Source organism: Schistocerca americana, chromosome 1 (assembly GCF_021461395.2).
Source record: "Schistocerca americana isolate TAMUIC-IGC-003095 chromosome 1, iqSchAmer2.1, whole genome shotgun sequence".
NCBI classification, from domain to species: Eukaryota; Metazoa; Arthropoda; class Insecta; order Orthoptera; family Acrididae; genus Schistocerca; species Schistocerca americana.
This window is the reverse complement of record NC_060119.1, coordinates 637114583-637131420: the sequence shown is the minus strand read 5'-3', so window position 1 is coordinate 637131420 and position 16838 is coordinate 637114583. Positions and strand designations below refer to the sequence as shown.

At 39.0% G+C, this 16838-nt stretch overlaps 1 protein-coding gene across 1 annotated transcript in view; it reads right to left on the bottom strand.

The window, feature by feature from the left end:
• Positions 1–16838, bottom strand: part of LOC124607514 (MMS19 nucleotide excision repair protein homolog) — a 231856-nt gene that overhangs the window by 90074 nt on the left and 124944 nt on the right. Inside the window, exon 11 of the mRNA XM_047139908.1 lies at positions 11867–12032. Within this exon, the coding sequence (XP_046995864.1) occupies positions 11867–12032 (166 nt within the window). The remainder of the gene's footprint in view (positions 1–11866; positions 12033–16838) is intronic.

The following is a 16838-nucleotide window of genomic DNA, read 5'->3' as shown; positions in this document are numbered from 1 at the left end:
TACAGTGCGCATTCACACAATATTTATAATACTTGCATATCTTGCATCCAGAATTCTACTGTGTAAGACAGAAAGTGAAAGGGCATCAATGACCCCAAATTTGATAGTTCAATATAATGGATCGTATTATTTTTTCTTTCTTTGTTCTTTTTCTTTTACATGATAAGGTATATATACACAAAGCCAAAGGTAAATGTAAATTAATGAGTTGCTCTGTGGCATAGATGATCTTTTGATACAAAACAGAGAAGAGATACGCTCTTCAATTGATTAATTTCTGTATCTTCATCTGTTTGTTTCTATAAGTGGTAGCAGGCGGGTGTATGACGAGATCCACACCAGTATTGTTTAAAAATATGTATTTCAAGTGTACATTAAAAGTGTCAAAGGTTATTGCGAAAGTAGAGTTTTATTCACATATTCACATCGACCACGCCTGTGTTCACCATTTCGCCCGCACCGAGAATCCTGCATCCAGAGGTTTGGAGCAGACAAGAGGAATTTGCGCAAGCAGCGCAGGAGCAATCCTGCATCGGTATTGCTATAATCAGGACTACGTACAATGGAATTAATGTGAAGAAGTACGTAACTTAAATGATGAATATTGATCTTAAATAGATTGACGCTGAAGATCTGGTGATATTAGTACCAGTTAAAATTCACCCAGGATGTGTGTACCTTCCAATTCCTTTCAATTATTCTTTCCAATTAATTTTTTTTAATAATTCAAGCAGCAATTATTAATCAGTTTCCATTATTTATCCGCCCACCTACAAGCCATTATTCATTGGCAACCGTTTAAAAGGATGGTACCTAGCGAAATAGGAACAGACCATTCAACTGTTGAGAAAAAAAAGTTTTTTGAGATAAATGATTCACTTTATTGTTACTAGAAACAAGTAAACTTTTGTTGTATTTGTTACATGTCCGTGAGATTGGGAATGAGAAAAACATTGAAAGAGCATATTAAAATTAAATTCTACCAACAAAAGAGACGTGCTGGGAATGCTGATTTCAGCTGTAAAGGTAGGAAGCTGCTACAGTGTATGTTTTTATGGCCGCACTCGGCACCATCTCTCTGGCAGTAGATAATGTCTTATTCTTCCTATCAACATCCTTTATGGAAAGTGCATTTCTAAAGAGAGGATGAAAATTTGTATAAACTCATCATTAAAGTGCAAGATAAATCATCAGTTTCTATAAGGCTGTGACAGATAATAATCAGGTTTTTTTTAGTGAATACGCAGCTAAATCTACTTTAATTGAAAAGCACTGATACGACAAATTTTCATTTTTGAAATTTTTTTTTCATAATTTGGTTAAAAACTATTCCCAATGGAGTCAAAGGAAATGTCAATTGCTGAAAATTCATTACAAAATGCAACATGCCAAGATGTTTGAAATCCAAGCTTGGCAACAGTTGAAGGTAAAGCGCCAACTCGTGAACTGGCCGATGGCAACCTAAACAACAATGTTGGTGTCCCATCATTAAAAAATCATGACACTGATAATATAACTATTCATGGTGTCACTTTTACGATGCCCAATGAGAGAATTTCTCAGTTGTTGCCAGGAAACATTTTTCCAAATAGTGAAACTGAAGTGCACGACACAGAAAATTCCTAACATTATTTTCTCACAACGTTGCAAATGCAAGAGCAGGAACAGTTCATAAAAGCAATGTAAAAACTAGTGAGACACACAATTTGACACAACTCATGCGACTAATAACACTACAGTTTACACAGCACTGCACAAAACATCAGGAAAATACAGGACAACAGCTTACACAGCAAAATTAGGTATTGAACGACTTCAAGAATAGTATTAGTCAATAGTTTAGTGAAGTGAGCAAAACTATATGCACTGAATTATCTGACAAACTATCCGAGAAGTTGACAGAGCTGGGTAAACAACTAAAACAAGAAATAATACCTACATACCCCACAATATAAATATGTTAATGGAAAAAGTATCATCTGTAGACAATAGACAGGAATAACTTGCAGGTGGGCATATTCTCAAATTCAGGAGACACAATATCAAATGGATGCGTTGGTAAAAAAATGTTACGAATGCAGTCAGTGAGCTGCAAGACATTTGTAAAAACTTACTTACAGAAGTACAACAGCAAAGTCTAAGAGTGGATCAGTTAAGTTTCGAGTCAAATTTGCCAAAAAACTTAGAGGTAAGATATGTGCAGATGTAAAGGGAATAACTGAAAAGGCTAAAGCCAGGATGCCGGATAAGGGCAGCACCCTTGCTGAAAAGGTAGTGTCAGAGTGCAAAATTTATGCATGTACTGTAGAAGAAGCCCCAAAAGAGAAAGAAAGTCAACTTCTAGCTAAAATAGATTCAGATTTAAAGGAAGCCGAGGAGAAGTTATGAGGCAGTATTGCTAAAACTACTGACATTTCAAAACAACATTTGACAGAAAACAAACCCATACTTTTAGAGAAGTTAGATACTTTCACTGGTTATGCACAATACATGGCTAGCCTGTCAAAGGAAAATAGCGAAGGTTGCAGAATGCAGCAACACTTGTCGGCAGCTGTATCTCTCAAGCAAGCGCAATTGCCATGTGCTACGCCACAAGTAAACACAAACACACCCGTCACTGACAGTGCAGTGGGTTTGTCAACATTACTTGCAGATGAGGGATTGCTTAGGCACCATCAATTTCTGGTATTTACCTCTGGAGGAAGAAAAACAAATCCCCTGGTCTTTATCACAGCATTTTGAAATGTTTTACCTAGTACCTGGACCAAAGCCCAGAAAATTAGATTTGTTGTTGGATACACACAGCATGATATTCTGCTATGGGCTATGGACATGGAGGAACGTTGCCAATACTATGAACAGTTTGAGAGAGCCATTCTGGATAAATATTGGTCTGAGTCCGTACACGAGAGGCTCAAATGTGAAGTATTCAACCCAGCTCCGTTCAATAGCAAACAAGGAAGCTCAAGGAAGTATTTTGAAAAATATTTGAATAAAACCAGATATGGGACGAATCCAGTATCTCAAGCAGACATTCTGAAAATTTTAAAGAGTCGTCTCATTATCAGTCCTGAACGCAACACCGAATACTTTCTATCTGTACTGGACGCAATAGATTTGATACACGAAGAGAGGCAAGTATAACCCAAGCCTGTTAATACGCAGATAATGCCACAGAGATTTATGGAACAACACGTGAACAACGGATTCTAAGTACAACATGGATGGCAACCTTACCTCACATAGACCTATGGTAATGGTAATCACAACAGCAATGGAGAAAGCCATAAAGTCAAAGGCAGATATAAAAAAAAAATAGGTAAAAATTTAACAAAAACAACCACAACAGGTAAGTAGCGTATGACCGGCCTGTACATAATGTACAGACACCAGCTACCGGCAATAATCAGCTCATCACTTGACAAACACAAAACAATAGTAGACAGCCAAATAAGTCACAGACAGCGGGATTCGGCCAGAAAAGTAACGCACATATGCCAAACAACGAGCGAAGGCAAAGAGAATTTCAGTCGAGAGCCTCACAGGATACTAATTGGCATAATCAAACACCAACGGTCCATATAGTGGAAGTTACTCCTAACTGACCGATGCCACTGCAACACTGGAAAACTTGAACTGGTCATGGTCGGCTCCTGTTCTGTTCATCCTCATCACTGACATGCGAGTCACCCAACGTGGTGGTGACTGAAATAAGATTAGCACTTGGCGACCGAACTTCCCCGGATGGGCCTCGCAGCCAAAAATGTCATGCGCTCATTTCCATTTTGTGACCTTGGAGGAGGGTGGAGGCACAAGCTTGATCGACACTTGCTTAGTCAGATACGATCAAGGTAGTGATGTGAAAGATGATCTGTATCGAAGTAATGAGGGTACACAGAAAAACTTGACAGTACACAAGGTACAAGGCACTCTTAAAGCCAAAATATTTGATCTTGATGTACCCATTGTGATTGACACAGGTGCTACAGCTAATTTGATGTCACAGGGGTTCATTCAAGAACTGAAGAAACATGGGCGTATACCCACACTGCCAGTGCAAAACTGCAAGGTGCAAACCAAAACTGGTCAGAAATCAATAGAAGTCAAGATACAAGCCTTAATTCCCGAACAATTAGGACAGTTTTCTGTACTATGAATTTTTTTTTATATTAGAGAAATTAATAGTTGAATGCTTAATCAGTATGAATACATTTAGTTCATAGCAAGTACAAACTGATATAGGAAAGGGCCAATGTCATTTCACCGCAAATAAGCAATTATTTGTAATAGACCTAATCAGAGGAAGTACTTATAGACTTAAAACAGAAGTTATTCACGATTTTGAGGTTCAAGTGGAAAATCCCACAGTTATGTATGTCAACACATACAATAACAAACAGTCGGTTGCAGAAGTCATAAATGTCAACACAATAAGCACAAAAGCAAGTGAATCAAAGCGTGTTTTCTCAAGAGCAGCAAGCAGAACTTATGGAACTGATACTTGCTTATATACATGTGTTTGAAAAAAGACCAGGTATCATTAACAATTTTGTGTACAAAATGGAAGCATACCCTCACGAAAATTTTTGTTCTTCTTCATACCCTACACCATGGAGAAAGAGGGAAACAGTAAGAAAAGAGATTAGCAGGATACTTGAATGGGGCATAATACAACCATCATTTTCTCCTTATTGTAGTCCTATTTTGGCCATGAGTAAGCCAGATGACAAGGTGCGCTTGGTCCTCAAAGCACATAACATTAATAAGATTGTTGTACCAGTCAGAACACATTCAGACAGTTTAGATGAACAGCTTATGAAATTCCATGATGCTAAATTTCTTACTATAATCGACCTCCGGTCTTCATATTGTCAAATAAAACTACATGAAAAAAGTCGGAAGTATACCGCCTTCGTATGTGGGGCAGGAGCCTCGAATTTCAAGTATTACCATTTGGATTGAACGTAAGTGCAGGTGTCTTTATCTCCGCACTGGATAAAAGTGCTACGATCTGAACTTTTGGGTAAGGTAAAACTATACGTGGATGACCTTCTAGTAGCTACACCCACTTGGGTAGAACACTTAAGATTAATTGAGTAAGTATTGAGCAGCTTTTCGAAATATGGAGTGACAGCAAATCTCAATAAATCTAATTTCGGACAAGAAAAGGTAGAAGTTTTAGGACACATAATCTTTTCAGAAGGCATATTGCCAGAGCCCAAAAAACTTGATGTCATTAGGAACTGCCCTGTTCCTCAAAACAAGCGCTTGGCAATTAAAGGCATACGTAGGACTAGTCTCATTTATCAGGAAATTCATCCCTAACCAACTTACAAACAGTGATGCTTTACTCAATTTTCTCTAGAAAAACAGATCTTGGCTATGGCACGAGCAATGTCAAACCGATTTCGAGAACATCAAGCAAACCTTATTAAATGCTAATATTTTATCTCAAACAGACATGAAGGATTTTTGTTTATGCACTGACGCGTCTTCTCAAGGTCTGGGTGAATGCATTTTTCAAATGGTAGAAGAAGAGGGTAATCTCATCCCTAAAGTAATTAGCTCCACCATCTGAAGCTGAATGTTCATATTCAGTTATGTAGCTGGGGCGTACGGCTGTAATTTGGTCCTTTAAAAAGTTTGAATATTTCCTTTGGCGTAAACATATAAAAGTATACTCTGACCATCTGTCCCTATAATTTTTGTTAACTTGTAAATTGCTACACTGACGGATGGCCCGGTGGTGTGACATTTTTGTTTGTATTTTCTCTTATATATCAAATGTGTGTATATGATGAAATGAGTGGTTGTAACAAGGAAGAATTTTACTTTTATGTATATAGTGGCGGTGATACTCTAAATACAACGCTTTGCCTTATATGTACCCCAGTTGTAAATAAATAAATGAACTTGCGAAACACATGGTAGCAGGCAATACAATACACAACTTGCCGTGACGTAAGTGGTATCAGAGTGCCACAGCGCATGTGCATTGGGGAGCAAGCTAGTCAACAAACCCCAAGTGCGTGCAAGCCAGACAGGCACAGCTGGAAGTGTTGCAGCACACAAAACAAACAAACCCAATGAGCTACAGCCTGCACCAGCATTTGTAAGGTCTATTGCATAAACAGGGGCATAGAAAATTAAGGGGGAATCTATACTACAACTACAACTATCTACACAATACATACATACAAAGATAAGTTAAGGAATGATACACATAGGAAAGGGCCCCTAAACTACAAGATATTTACTTAAGCTATGCTACTATATACATTATATCTATAAATGTACAATATTTACAAACTTAGGTACTGAAAGAGCATGCACTAATTATACTTGAAGAACCAGAAAAGTCTTTCTGCAGGTAAACAAACAACTACAGTATAAATGTCAAACTGAATAAGAGGTCGCACCACACTCTTTATCTTTCAGATTTATAAGGTAAGTAGAGATGCACACATGACATTAAATAAGTTTTGTGATAGCATGACTGCACACTGAAGTGAATGAATATATGGTTGATTATATGAAAACGATATTAGCAGCCATCGAGCCACTATACACTTATCTATGAAAAATTGGTTTTAAGTTTTTTTCTTCCATGGAAAGGTGCATCGACATATCCTAAACTGAAGAAAGATAAATGCCTGTAGAGTGTTAGGTACCATACGAACAGAAGAAAGGACCACACCGTAAGATAAATATAGTTATAAATTTATGATATGTATGTATGTGATAGTGGAAGTTTGTGAAGAATAAAACAGTTAAAGTAGGTCACATATGATGATGCTGAAATAAGGTTGAGCTCTAGCAAATAATCAAGGGGTCAAAACCTAACTACTGTGACTGTTAACTACCCATGAAAACGTCAAATCCCTGATTTATATTGAAATTTTTATGCACATTTGATACTTATGTAAACATTGTTTTACGGTCATTGTCCATAACATATTGTATTGATGATACAACTCTGTATACCTTAGCATATGAAATGGTATCTTTTATAGAATGAACATAACAAGTAAATACTGAGCTACACTTTTAAACACTGAATAAGTATCTGATATGAGTGGTATTGTCAGATTTGAGTTGTGCTTATAAACAACAAACTATTTTGTTCTTGGAATCATAGTTAAGTCTATTAATGAGGTGTAACTGAGTATATAAATGCCTTTCTGTGGAATTTCCTCAGCCTTGTAGTGTGTAGATCATTCCTAGAGAGTGCCTGAGAGGCGAGGCCATGCATAGTTATCTGAGTGGCGCATATATATATATTGTAGCGACTATTGTTTAGTTCTGTAATTCTTTGGAATTGATAAATAAGCTCTGAAAAGGAGCCGCTGTAAATTAAAATGAAATGTATGTTAATTTATGCCATAAAGGAAAAGATAACCTATTATTGTATGATTTTTATACGAAGAATTTATAACCAAACAAGAGTAAAATGTGTACTCGTATAACTGGAATCGAATAATGTAACTAGATTGTAATTTCACAAAATGTACTAAAGCAAAATGACAAGCAATGAACATATACATACAAAGGGGAGAGAATATGTTACGGACTATATTTTTACATAAGTGACGATAATGGCAAGACAGCAAATGAATAGGATAAGTGAATTTTGTAATTGTATTTGTGTTTTGTTTTGTTTTGTTATGTGCATAGCATGTCAAAGGAAACAACAGAAACTTTATGTAATGCAACTGTATGAAAGATGCTCAAAAACAAAGTGCAAAAACATACAAAACCTGGCTGCAAAGTGTTAAGTGTGCGTGTGATATATGTGGGTGTGTGCAAGATAAACTAAAGATGGAAATACTTTGTGTAACATGAATTTCCTGTGCTTGACAACGTCATAAAAACATGCATTTTCTGTGCTTGACAATGTCGTAAAAGTGGCAAGAAACTTCCCTTGTCAACACATGTCGGATGGTGTCCCCACTGAATAAGTGAGAGCAATGAGAAGAAATAAATTCCTCAGACCACTGATATGGAAACCAGTAGTCACCGCATCGAAGGTGCGGACCATACCACTGAACACATCTTCAGAAACTTGTGCAGTGAAAGATATGTAAATGCACGACATGGATACTGGCCTTTTACTAAACACGTGAGCGCGAGCTGGGCAATAACGGACATTGCACTGCACGCACATGCTTTACAAGCTAAACACTGTGCAGATGCTGACTGACAACAATGGAACTATACGGTTACAGCAATCACTTCGTTAGGAGGGAAAATTTATGTATGTATGTGTTAAAAGAGTCTGACAAGCCCATATAAATTGATAACCATACAGGATAACTCCAATGGTCAAACATAAAGGCTATGCCTATACCAGCCAGGGTTATCAACCCTCAAAAGGAGAAATAAGCTTGGACAATGTGTACCTCCATGTGATGTCGATGCACAGTGGGGGAGGAGGGGGGGGGGAGGGAGGGAGGGAGGGAGGGGGAAGGAGGGAAGGAGGGAGGGAGGGAGGGAGGGAGGGAGGGAGGGAGAGAGGGAGAGAGAGAGAGAGAGAGAGAGAGAGAGAGAGAGAGAGAGAGAGACGAAATAAGCTCTTCAGTTTTTATCTTCACCTGTTTTCTTCATGTGCAGTACCACAGACATATATTTGTTAAAATACATTTTGAAGTATTCCACCTTGGCTGTTTTGAAAACAGCTGGGATGGAATACTTCAAAAGTCTCACTCAACTTTTCTTCTGCTCAGTTGTGAGGTTGTTACTTCTTGTTGCTCTCACTTATTCAGTGGGGACACCATCCATACATCCGACATCTGATGACAAGGGAAGTTTCTTGCCGCTTTTATGATATTGTCAAGCACAGAAAATAGGTGGTAGCTGGCGGACATATGAAGAGATCTGTCACACAAGTATTGTTTAAAAAAGTGTATTTCAAGTATACATTTACAGTGTTAAAGAAGGTTATTACAAAAGTAAAGTTTTATTCATATATTCACATCGACCACACCTGTCTGTTCATCATTTCACCCACACCGAGAATCCTGCATCTGAAGGTTCGGAGCAGACAAGAGGCATTTGGACGAGCAGCGGAGGAGCAATCCTGCATCGGCATTTTTATAATCAGGACTACGCACAATGGAATTAATGTGAAGAAGTACGTAACTTAAATGATGAATATTGATCTTACATGTATTGATGTTGAAGATATGTTGATATAAGTACCAGTTAGAATTCACCCACGATATGTCCCCCTTCCAATTTCTTTCAATTATTCTTTCCAATTAATTCAAGCAGTAATTATTAATGAGTTTCCATTATTTATCTGCCCACCTATATGCACTACTCATCATGTGCAGAAAGAAAAAGTTTTAGATAGTGTGTTAAGTATAAGTAAGGAAGCATCTGCTGTCCCAAGGATTATTATTGTTATATTATAGTTCTTCAAAGATTTGTCTTTAGTTATAATGTTTGAGGTTCTGTTGACCAACAAAGCAGTGACTCAAAACCTGGCAGACACTGGCATAGCACATACAGCAGGTGACTAACTGTGGCTGCAGGAAGATCGTGGTTTAACACCCTGTCAATGATGAGAGAATTGATTGTGTTGCTCAAATTCAGATCAGAAGTGGGTAGAGAAGGAAATCAACCATACCCTTTCATAGGAACTATCCCAACATTCACTTTAAGCAATGTAGAGAAACACTGCAAAACTAAATCTTTATGACTAGACAGGGGGGGGATTGAACTGCTGCCGTCCTAAACACAAGTCTAGTGTCTTAACACTACAATTGGTCAAGAACTTATGTAAGGGTCGGCAAGAGAAGTCCGAAAGTAATGAGACTGAATTTTTTTTATCATAAGCTGTAATCACTTCACACATCAAATATGCCCCGCTCCCAAATGGTTCCCTTCAGAACTTTTACAATGATGGAGGTGATGTTTCCAGTCTTCATAACAATCCTGGAATGCTTTTGCTGGAATACCTTTCAACCTCTTTATAGGACAGGTAGAGTTTGCAGTGTGCCCCTCTTGACTTTGCTATTTAGTTTAGGAAGCATATTTGAAAATCCACACTTTGCTACCTGTGTAATGTGACTGAAGAATTCTGGCTCCCTCTGAAATGGTCCATAAGATTAATAAACACAACCATCCAATTGTTCATTTTCTTCATGTGCAGTACCACAGACACTTGTTAAAATACGTTTTGAAGTATTCCACCTTGGCTGTTTTGAAAACAACTGGGATGGAATACTTCAAAAGTCTCACTCAACTTTTCTTCTGCTCAGTTGTGAGGTTGTTTAGAACCATCTTTGCACACACTTTTTGCATGTCCTAATACTGTGTTATGAATTGGTGAATGTTAAATACAATCAAATTTAGATTGCTAATGATCATCTTCACTGTCAATCAGTGACGTAATGAAGCAAGACAATTCACCTATTCCACATTATCATTAGCTCTTGAGGTTGAAAGCCCTTCCACATGGGTTTAGTGTTCCACTTCTTCTCAGCCTGCTGAAAAGGAATTATGCCACCTGAATATTGATGCCCTGGATAAAGAATGTTCACTATTAAGCCATTTGCAACTTTCACAAGTCACAGTAGTAATTTCACTGAACTTCACAAAAAAATCAATGGTACACATTGCTCATACTTTTGCTGACCTGCATTTGTAATTCACTTGAGAAACACAACTTCACTTGAGAAACACAACTTCAATTGAGATGCTCTCAAAACTCACGTATCAACTGCAGCAAATTAAAATTGGTACTGAGTCAACAGCATGAGTTAACTCATCTGCCACATGAATGGCGAGGCAACAGTGTTGTTGCTCCATGCACACTGTCAGCGGAGCATGATCTAGAAGACCCATTGACATATATATATGGTGTTTCAGATCTGCTGTAATGGTGTGTCTCATTTATTTCTGGTAAAATATGTTTTGGCAAATTGATAAGAACGAATATAGTGATGAACATTTATCAAGGTTTCTGTACTATAAGAGCCTTCAGTGGTTTTGAAAAACAGAGTCGAGCCTTCAATATCTGTGAAGAGATGGTCTGTAACTTGTACTATCAATAGACTGGAGAAAGCTGGTTTTGTATAGTAAAAAAAGTTTAATGACAATTGGTTGGAAGGTGATTATACATGAAAGACTATATGTTTGTTTGTGATGAGTATCCATCCAATTTAACCAAAAGTGTTCAATTCATTTTAAACCTCATAATTTCTACTCCTAGTTTTTTAATTTAAAAACAACTTACCAAATAGAGATAATAGGTACAAAAAGGAGAAAGTAAACACTCTTTAGTTCTGGAAAATGATTCATCCAAAAACTAGCAAGATTCTCATTTTTGTTTGTGTAATTATTTATGGCTCAATGCCTCAACTGTTCTGTGAGTTATTACCTTTACTACTTCAATTACTTATGTTTCACCACAGACTTTCCATTACTATATTAATGTTAAAATTGATATCACATAAAGCACAATAAAAGCACATTCTCACACATAATTATGTACGATTTCAGTATGAGAACAGGTCAGATTTTTTTTCAGTAGATAAAGAGAGAAGCTTAGAAATAGTTCTTGTATTCATTCGGACAATTATTACAGAAGTCAAAAGAAATGCATGAACATAACTGATAGGAATACTGAACAATACCTCCAAGCATACAGATACGAATTCAACTCTTCTCTATTGCTTTACAACACACAACCTATAAAATTATTCTTCGAGTAGCACCATTCAGTTTCTTTTTTTTAAACTGTAGAGATTTCAGGGATGTTTATAGAAAAGAAACAATTTGGAACAAACTTATATGGAAAATATGTTCCTTGATAAGTTAATGATTAATTCATGGTGGTGATAGAGTCCGCCAAATTACTCACCTCAAACAGCTGATTCCCACAAGGCGTTTCTTGAAATCATGTGAACCAACCACCAAGTCTAAAAATTGTGGTACAATAAATGTTGTAAATGATTCTATGTCTGCAATTTCACACAAAGCAAATTGGCAGCACTCATAAACATCATCAAAATTTTCATCCCCACCACCTGAAAATAGGAAAAGCAACTGAATTGTTTGCAGTCACTCTAACTGCTAGTATTCAAGAGAGAGACATTATAATGACTTAACAAATAGGTGATTATGTTTTGAATAAGCTGAAGAAAATTCAATTATATCAAGTCAGGTACACCTTCAAAATACAGAAGCCCAAATACAGTATTCACTGTACACTCGATATTCTACAACGTGGAACCGCATGTCTGCTATACCAATGTACATGGTTTGAGCAAGTTCTATGGAACAAGCCGAACGCTGCACATAACAAAAAACATGCTCGCTGTAGTAACTATGTAGTACATGAAACTGATCCAAGTAACATGTTCGCCAGACCAATGTACATGGCTTGAGCAAGTTGTATGGAAGAAGCAGTATGTTGACACCACACACAACAAGAAAAAACAACCATACAGAAGGTGTAACATAAATGATACATGGAACAACTGATGTGAGCAGTACAAACTAAAAGGACATAGAGTGAGTCATTGCTCCTCCGTGCGTATACAGGCACGAGTTGCTGGTAGAGGGTACCATGCGCACGCTTCCTACAGGTGTTCTCTAGTGGCCGGCCTACACTGATACAGCTGGTGTTTGATTAACTACAAACGTGCCGTGACACTACCCTCGGAGCACTCACAATTGCAGGCGCTTGCAGCAGGATACAGTAAGCTTCTACCTCGTGTGAAGAGGGTGCCCAGGAGACGCAGGTGGCCTAACGAGAGACACATCCATTGGAACTGGACCAGAGGCATCTGGTGCCGACAGCGGGATTGGGACACTGTGCCAGGCAGGCATCAGGGCTTTGAGCCAGAGCGCACGAAGATGCAGACAATTCCAAGGGCAGTTGTCCCGTACGACACCCGATGACAGCATCGAGAAGGAGAGTGCCAATCATCAGCAGGCAAGCCACAATGCAAAGGAGACATAGCTGGACCCAAGGGCATCAATGGCTGTGGTGATGATGGTGAGGGGGGCAGGAGAGGCTGGAAAAGTAAGCTGTGGCAATGGAGCCGATGACAGAGATGGACCCGTGCCAGGTGCCAGGAAGCTGAAATCCCAAGGCATCGCTTGTGGAAGAGGCAGCCAATGGGATGGGGGCATCTCCACACCAGGCGATGATGGGCTCAAGGCAGAGGGTGGCAAGGCGGGCTACGGGGCTGGGGGCTGCACCAGCAAACTGGGAGCTTCTGGTGGCGAGTGGGGGCACAACTGATCAAAGAGGCACAGCACCAGCTCTTTGGCTGTACCCAACCGCGGCAGGTGCAAAACAGGCTGCGGAAAGTGGGAGAGCATGCTTGGTTGTTGGCTGTGAAATTACTCAGTTGGGCTCCGCTCCTCCATAAGAGTGAAGTGACAGATGTTCAGAAAGCAGAAAAGGCATTGTCCAGGGAAAACTCACAACAAATTTTTTTCATTTGGGACTTGAATGTATACACTAATTGTTCCACCTCACTATTTGATTGATGGTGGAATGGTTGATCAGTAACATGTGCAATGCCATGATGGGAACAAAACAATTGAAAGGTGCGAGAAGCAAACTGGGGCCCATTATCAGAAACAAGTACAAACCAACCCTTCAAAAGCACACTAACTGTGACTTCAGCCAATGTCGACGCACACTGAAGAATGTAAGGAAACCTTGAAAATGCATCCACAAATAAGAGCCACTACAAATTAAAGAAGGGACCCGCACAGTCTACATAAATGCATCCCATGACTGGTGTGGAGAAGGCCGGGGCGACAGAGATGCCCTGGAAACTGTCTGCTGTCATGTGCACTGCTCACAAGCCAGGAAAAAAAAGACAGACAGACAGACAATTTCGCCATCAATCCCTGTCCAAAAAAAAGTCTCCTAGGTAACACTCTAGTGCATGAAACTCCCTAAAAGCCCTGTTGGAGAAGGTGTAGAATCTTGCACCATAACACTGCGGGAATAACTACTCTGAGAGGGAGGTCTTACACAGACAACAGCAAAACACCATCAAAAACAGAGAAGCAACACCATAAGGAGAAATAGTTGCACAAGGGTCCAAAGCCTGACCCGGCGGTTTACCTGGCCAGCCTTGTTGAACAAACCGGACCACCTGGTGGAGAACCTGGTCAGCGGCAACGGCAGCTGCTATGTGCAAGCTTGTAATTGGGAAACCCTCAAATCATGAACTGCATTTCAATATCAAGATGGAAACAAAGCAATTCTTCACGAATGAAGATGGGAAGATGGCAAAAGGTGTCCACATTGGCATGTTTAGATGTAGATCAAAAATGGATTTCGTAATTGTAGTGAGACAAGAATGCTGCCTAGCATTGTAGGCTTGTGGAGCCTTGTCAGGCAAGGAAGTGTGAGGGTTAAACAACGAAACCAAAGGTTTACGACCAGCAACAAGGTGAAACTTGGAGGCATACAAAAAAAAAAAAAAAAAGAAATTTTTGGAGAGTATAGACTATGGCAATAGCCTCTTTTTTCCACATTAGAGTAGGACTGCTGGACTGGAATGAGGCATTTAGAGACGAGTGGGACGGCTATCTTTATACCGATAGTGTGACAATATGTGTGCATCTGCACTACGCTGCCACCTACAGGCCACTCTGCACGCTGTTTGTAGCATGCTTACCAACTTACAGAATAATGGCACAAAATGTCAATTTGTTATTACAAATTTAAGGTTTTCATTTGACTCACCCTCATATTTGCAGCTCTTTGTCAATGCATCTGCCCATCTTCCTCCTTTTTTCTCAACCTCCTGACACTGTGCCTGTTGGCAGCCTAGTCCCTGCACATTCCACCAGACAGTGTTCATCTCTCTCCCCACCTGTACACTACTATTCCTTCCTTTTCCCCGCCTCTTCCAGATGCTGCTTGCACCCCAAGTACATTTGCATTCTGGCCCAAGGTGCTGGAGTTGGCTGTCACTTGTGTATGAGGTGTGCTTGCTTGTGTGTGTGTGTGTGTGTGTGTGTGTATGCCGTGTGTGTGTGTCTGTGTTTACTGATGAAGACTGTGGCTGAAAGCTTTATGTAAGTGTCCTTTAATTGTGCCTGTCTGCAACGTGACATGTCTTCTTTTCGGTAAATCACAATCTGTCTTTTCTTACATTGCTGAAATCCCTACCTGGAGTTTCCCTTGTTTGATTCATTTTACATTTCCATGTACGCTCTCTATCAGACATTTAACTATTCACAAACACACTCATAAACAAGTTTACAATAGTCATCTCTAATAAGACGTAATGCCACAATACTTAGAAACCCAGCTAGAAAATTTGGAAATAAGGCAACTTTGAAAAGAAGGCAACTTATGAGAGGACTAATACTACGCAGTTTTGTGCAGCTGTTGATGGACTTACTACAGAAAAACTGTTTTGAAGTTTCTGGAAAGTCTTCAAGACACTTTAGAGACCTCATTTCATTAGATGGCACTATCCACAATTTTCTCTGTCACAATGATAATGACATTGATGTGTAGATATGTGAGGAATATATATACAAAATTAAACACATTATACAGAAGTCTGCAAAAGCAATTGATTATATGCATTCAGCCTTAACATCGTAGATTAATATTGTGTCACTTACAGTGTCCATACAACCCACTGTACTCAAGTCTATCAAACTATCAACCACTAAGTTTGAATCCTTTTGCAGAGATGCCGATCCATTGCTTTCTACAATAAACAAATATGTTTTCCTTTTGGGGTTTCTGTCAGGCGAACCAAAGTTGTTAGATGAAGTACCTCTAACAGCTAACATGTATGACGAAAAAAAGAAAATTTATTGAATCAGTACAGACGTAGGAACCACGTTATACTGGTGCATCTCTATTATTTGGATGCACTAATGTCTCTACAGTCTCAGTGTCAACTGAAACACTGAACTGTACATTCCTGGAATGCAACCACCATATTCAAGCAAAACATGCCCTAGAATAAGCCATTGTAGCATATGGTAAAGTTCTCACTCCGAAAATTCTCTGAGAATTTCTTACTGAAATATGTCCAAAACGGGTTACCCATAGTAGAACTGTAAGAGATGTGCTGAAATTACTGAATGTTTTGGAAGTAGTAGTTCAAGGTGCTCTTGCTGCACAGAAGACTGGCGGAAATCATCTAACATTCTCTAATTCTAAACCCACTGCAGTGACACTTCACATAAATTCAAAGCAAGAAAAAGACTTGCAAAAACCCAGACAAGAACTATGACCATACTGTGTAATTTGTGAAGCTCACGCTCATTGTGTCCAAGACTGCACTGTAGTGACTGACAACTAATAATGTATAGATAAGTTAAAGCAGGATAATCGCTGTTTTATATTTGTACATCGGCATCACGGTACTAAAAACTGCAGTAGGAAGGGCAATGTCTCACGTTCTAGTTGCATGAAACATCATCACAAAGCTGCCTGTACTGACACTGTTACTCCTGCTTCATCTTCTCAGAAAGTTATCGTTACTTCTGAAGGGAAAAATCAACATCAATTCACCTGATTTTACTTATCTTCCGATAGCTCAAGTTTGGGTGATGGACGTTGAGTATTAAGCAGACTTACTCATTCTTTAGTCAGTTGAGCTTCATTGCCAAGTTGCCAAGCTAGAAATTATAGAACATTGCAACCTAACTGTCAGCACCTTTGAAATGTCTTCCACAACTTCAGTGCACCTTATAGTCGTAGAAATCACTCTAAAGGGAATGTGGACCAATTCCATGACATATGTGAATGCATTTGAAAGCATATACTCATTTGCCGTGCAGCCAATTATACCTTCCAATATAAGGAAACTACTGCAAACCCGGATACTTCA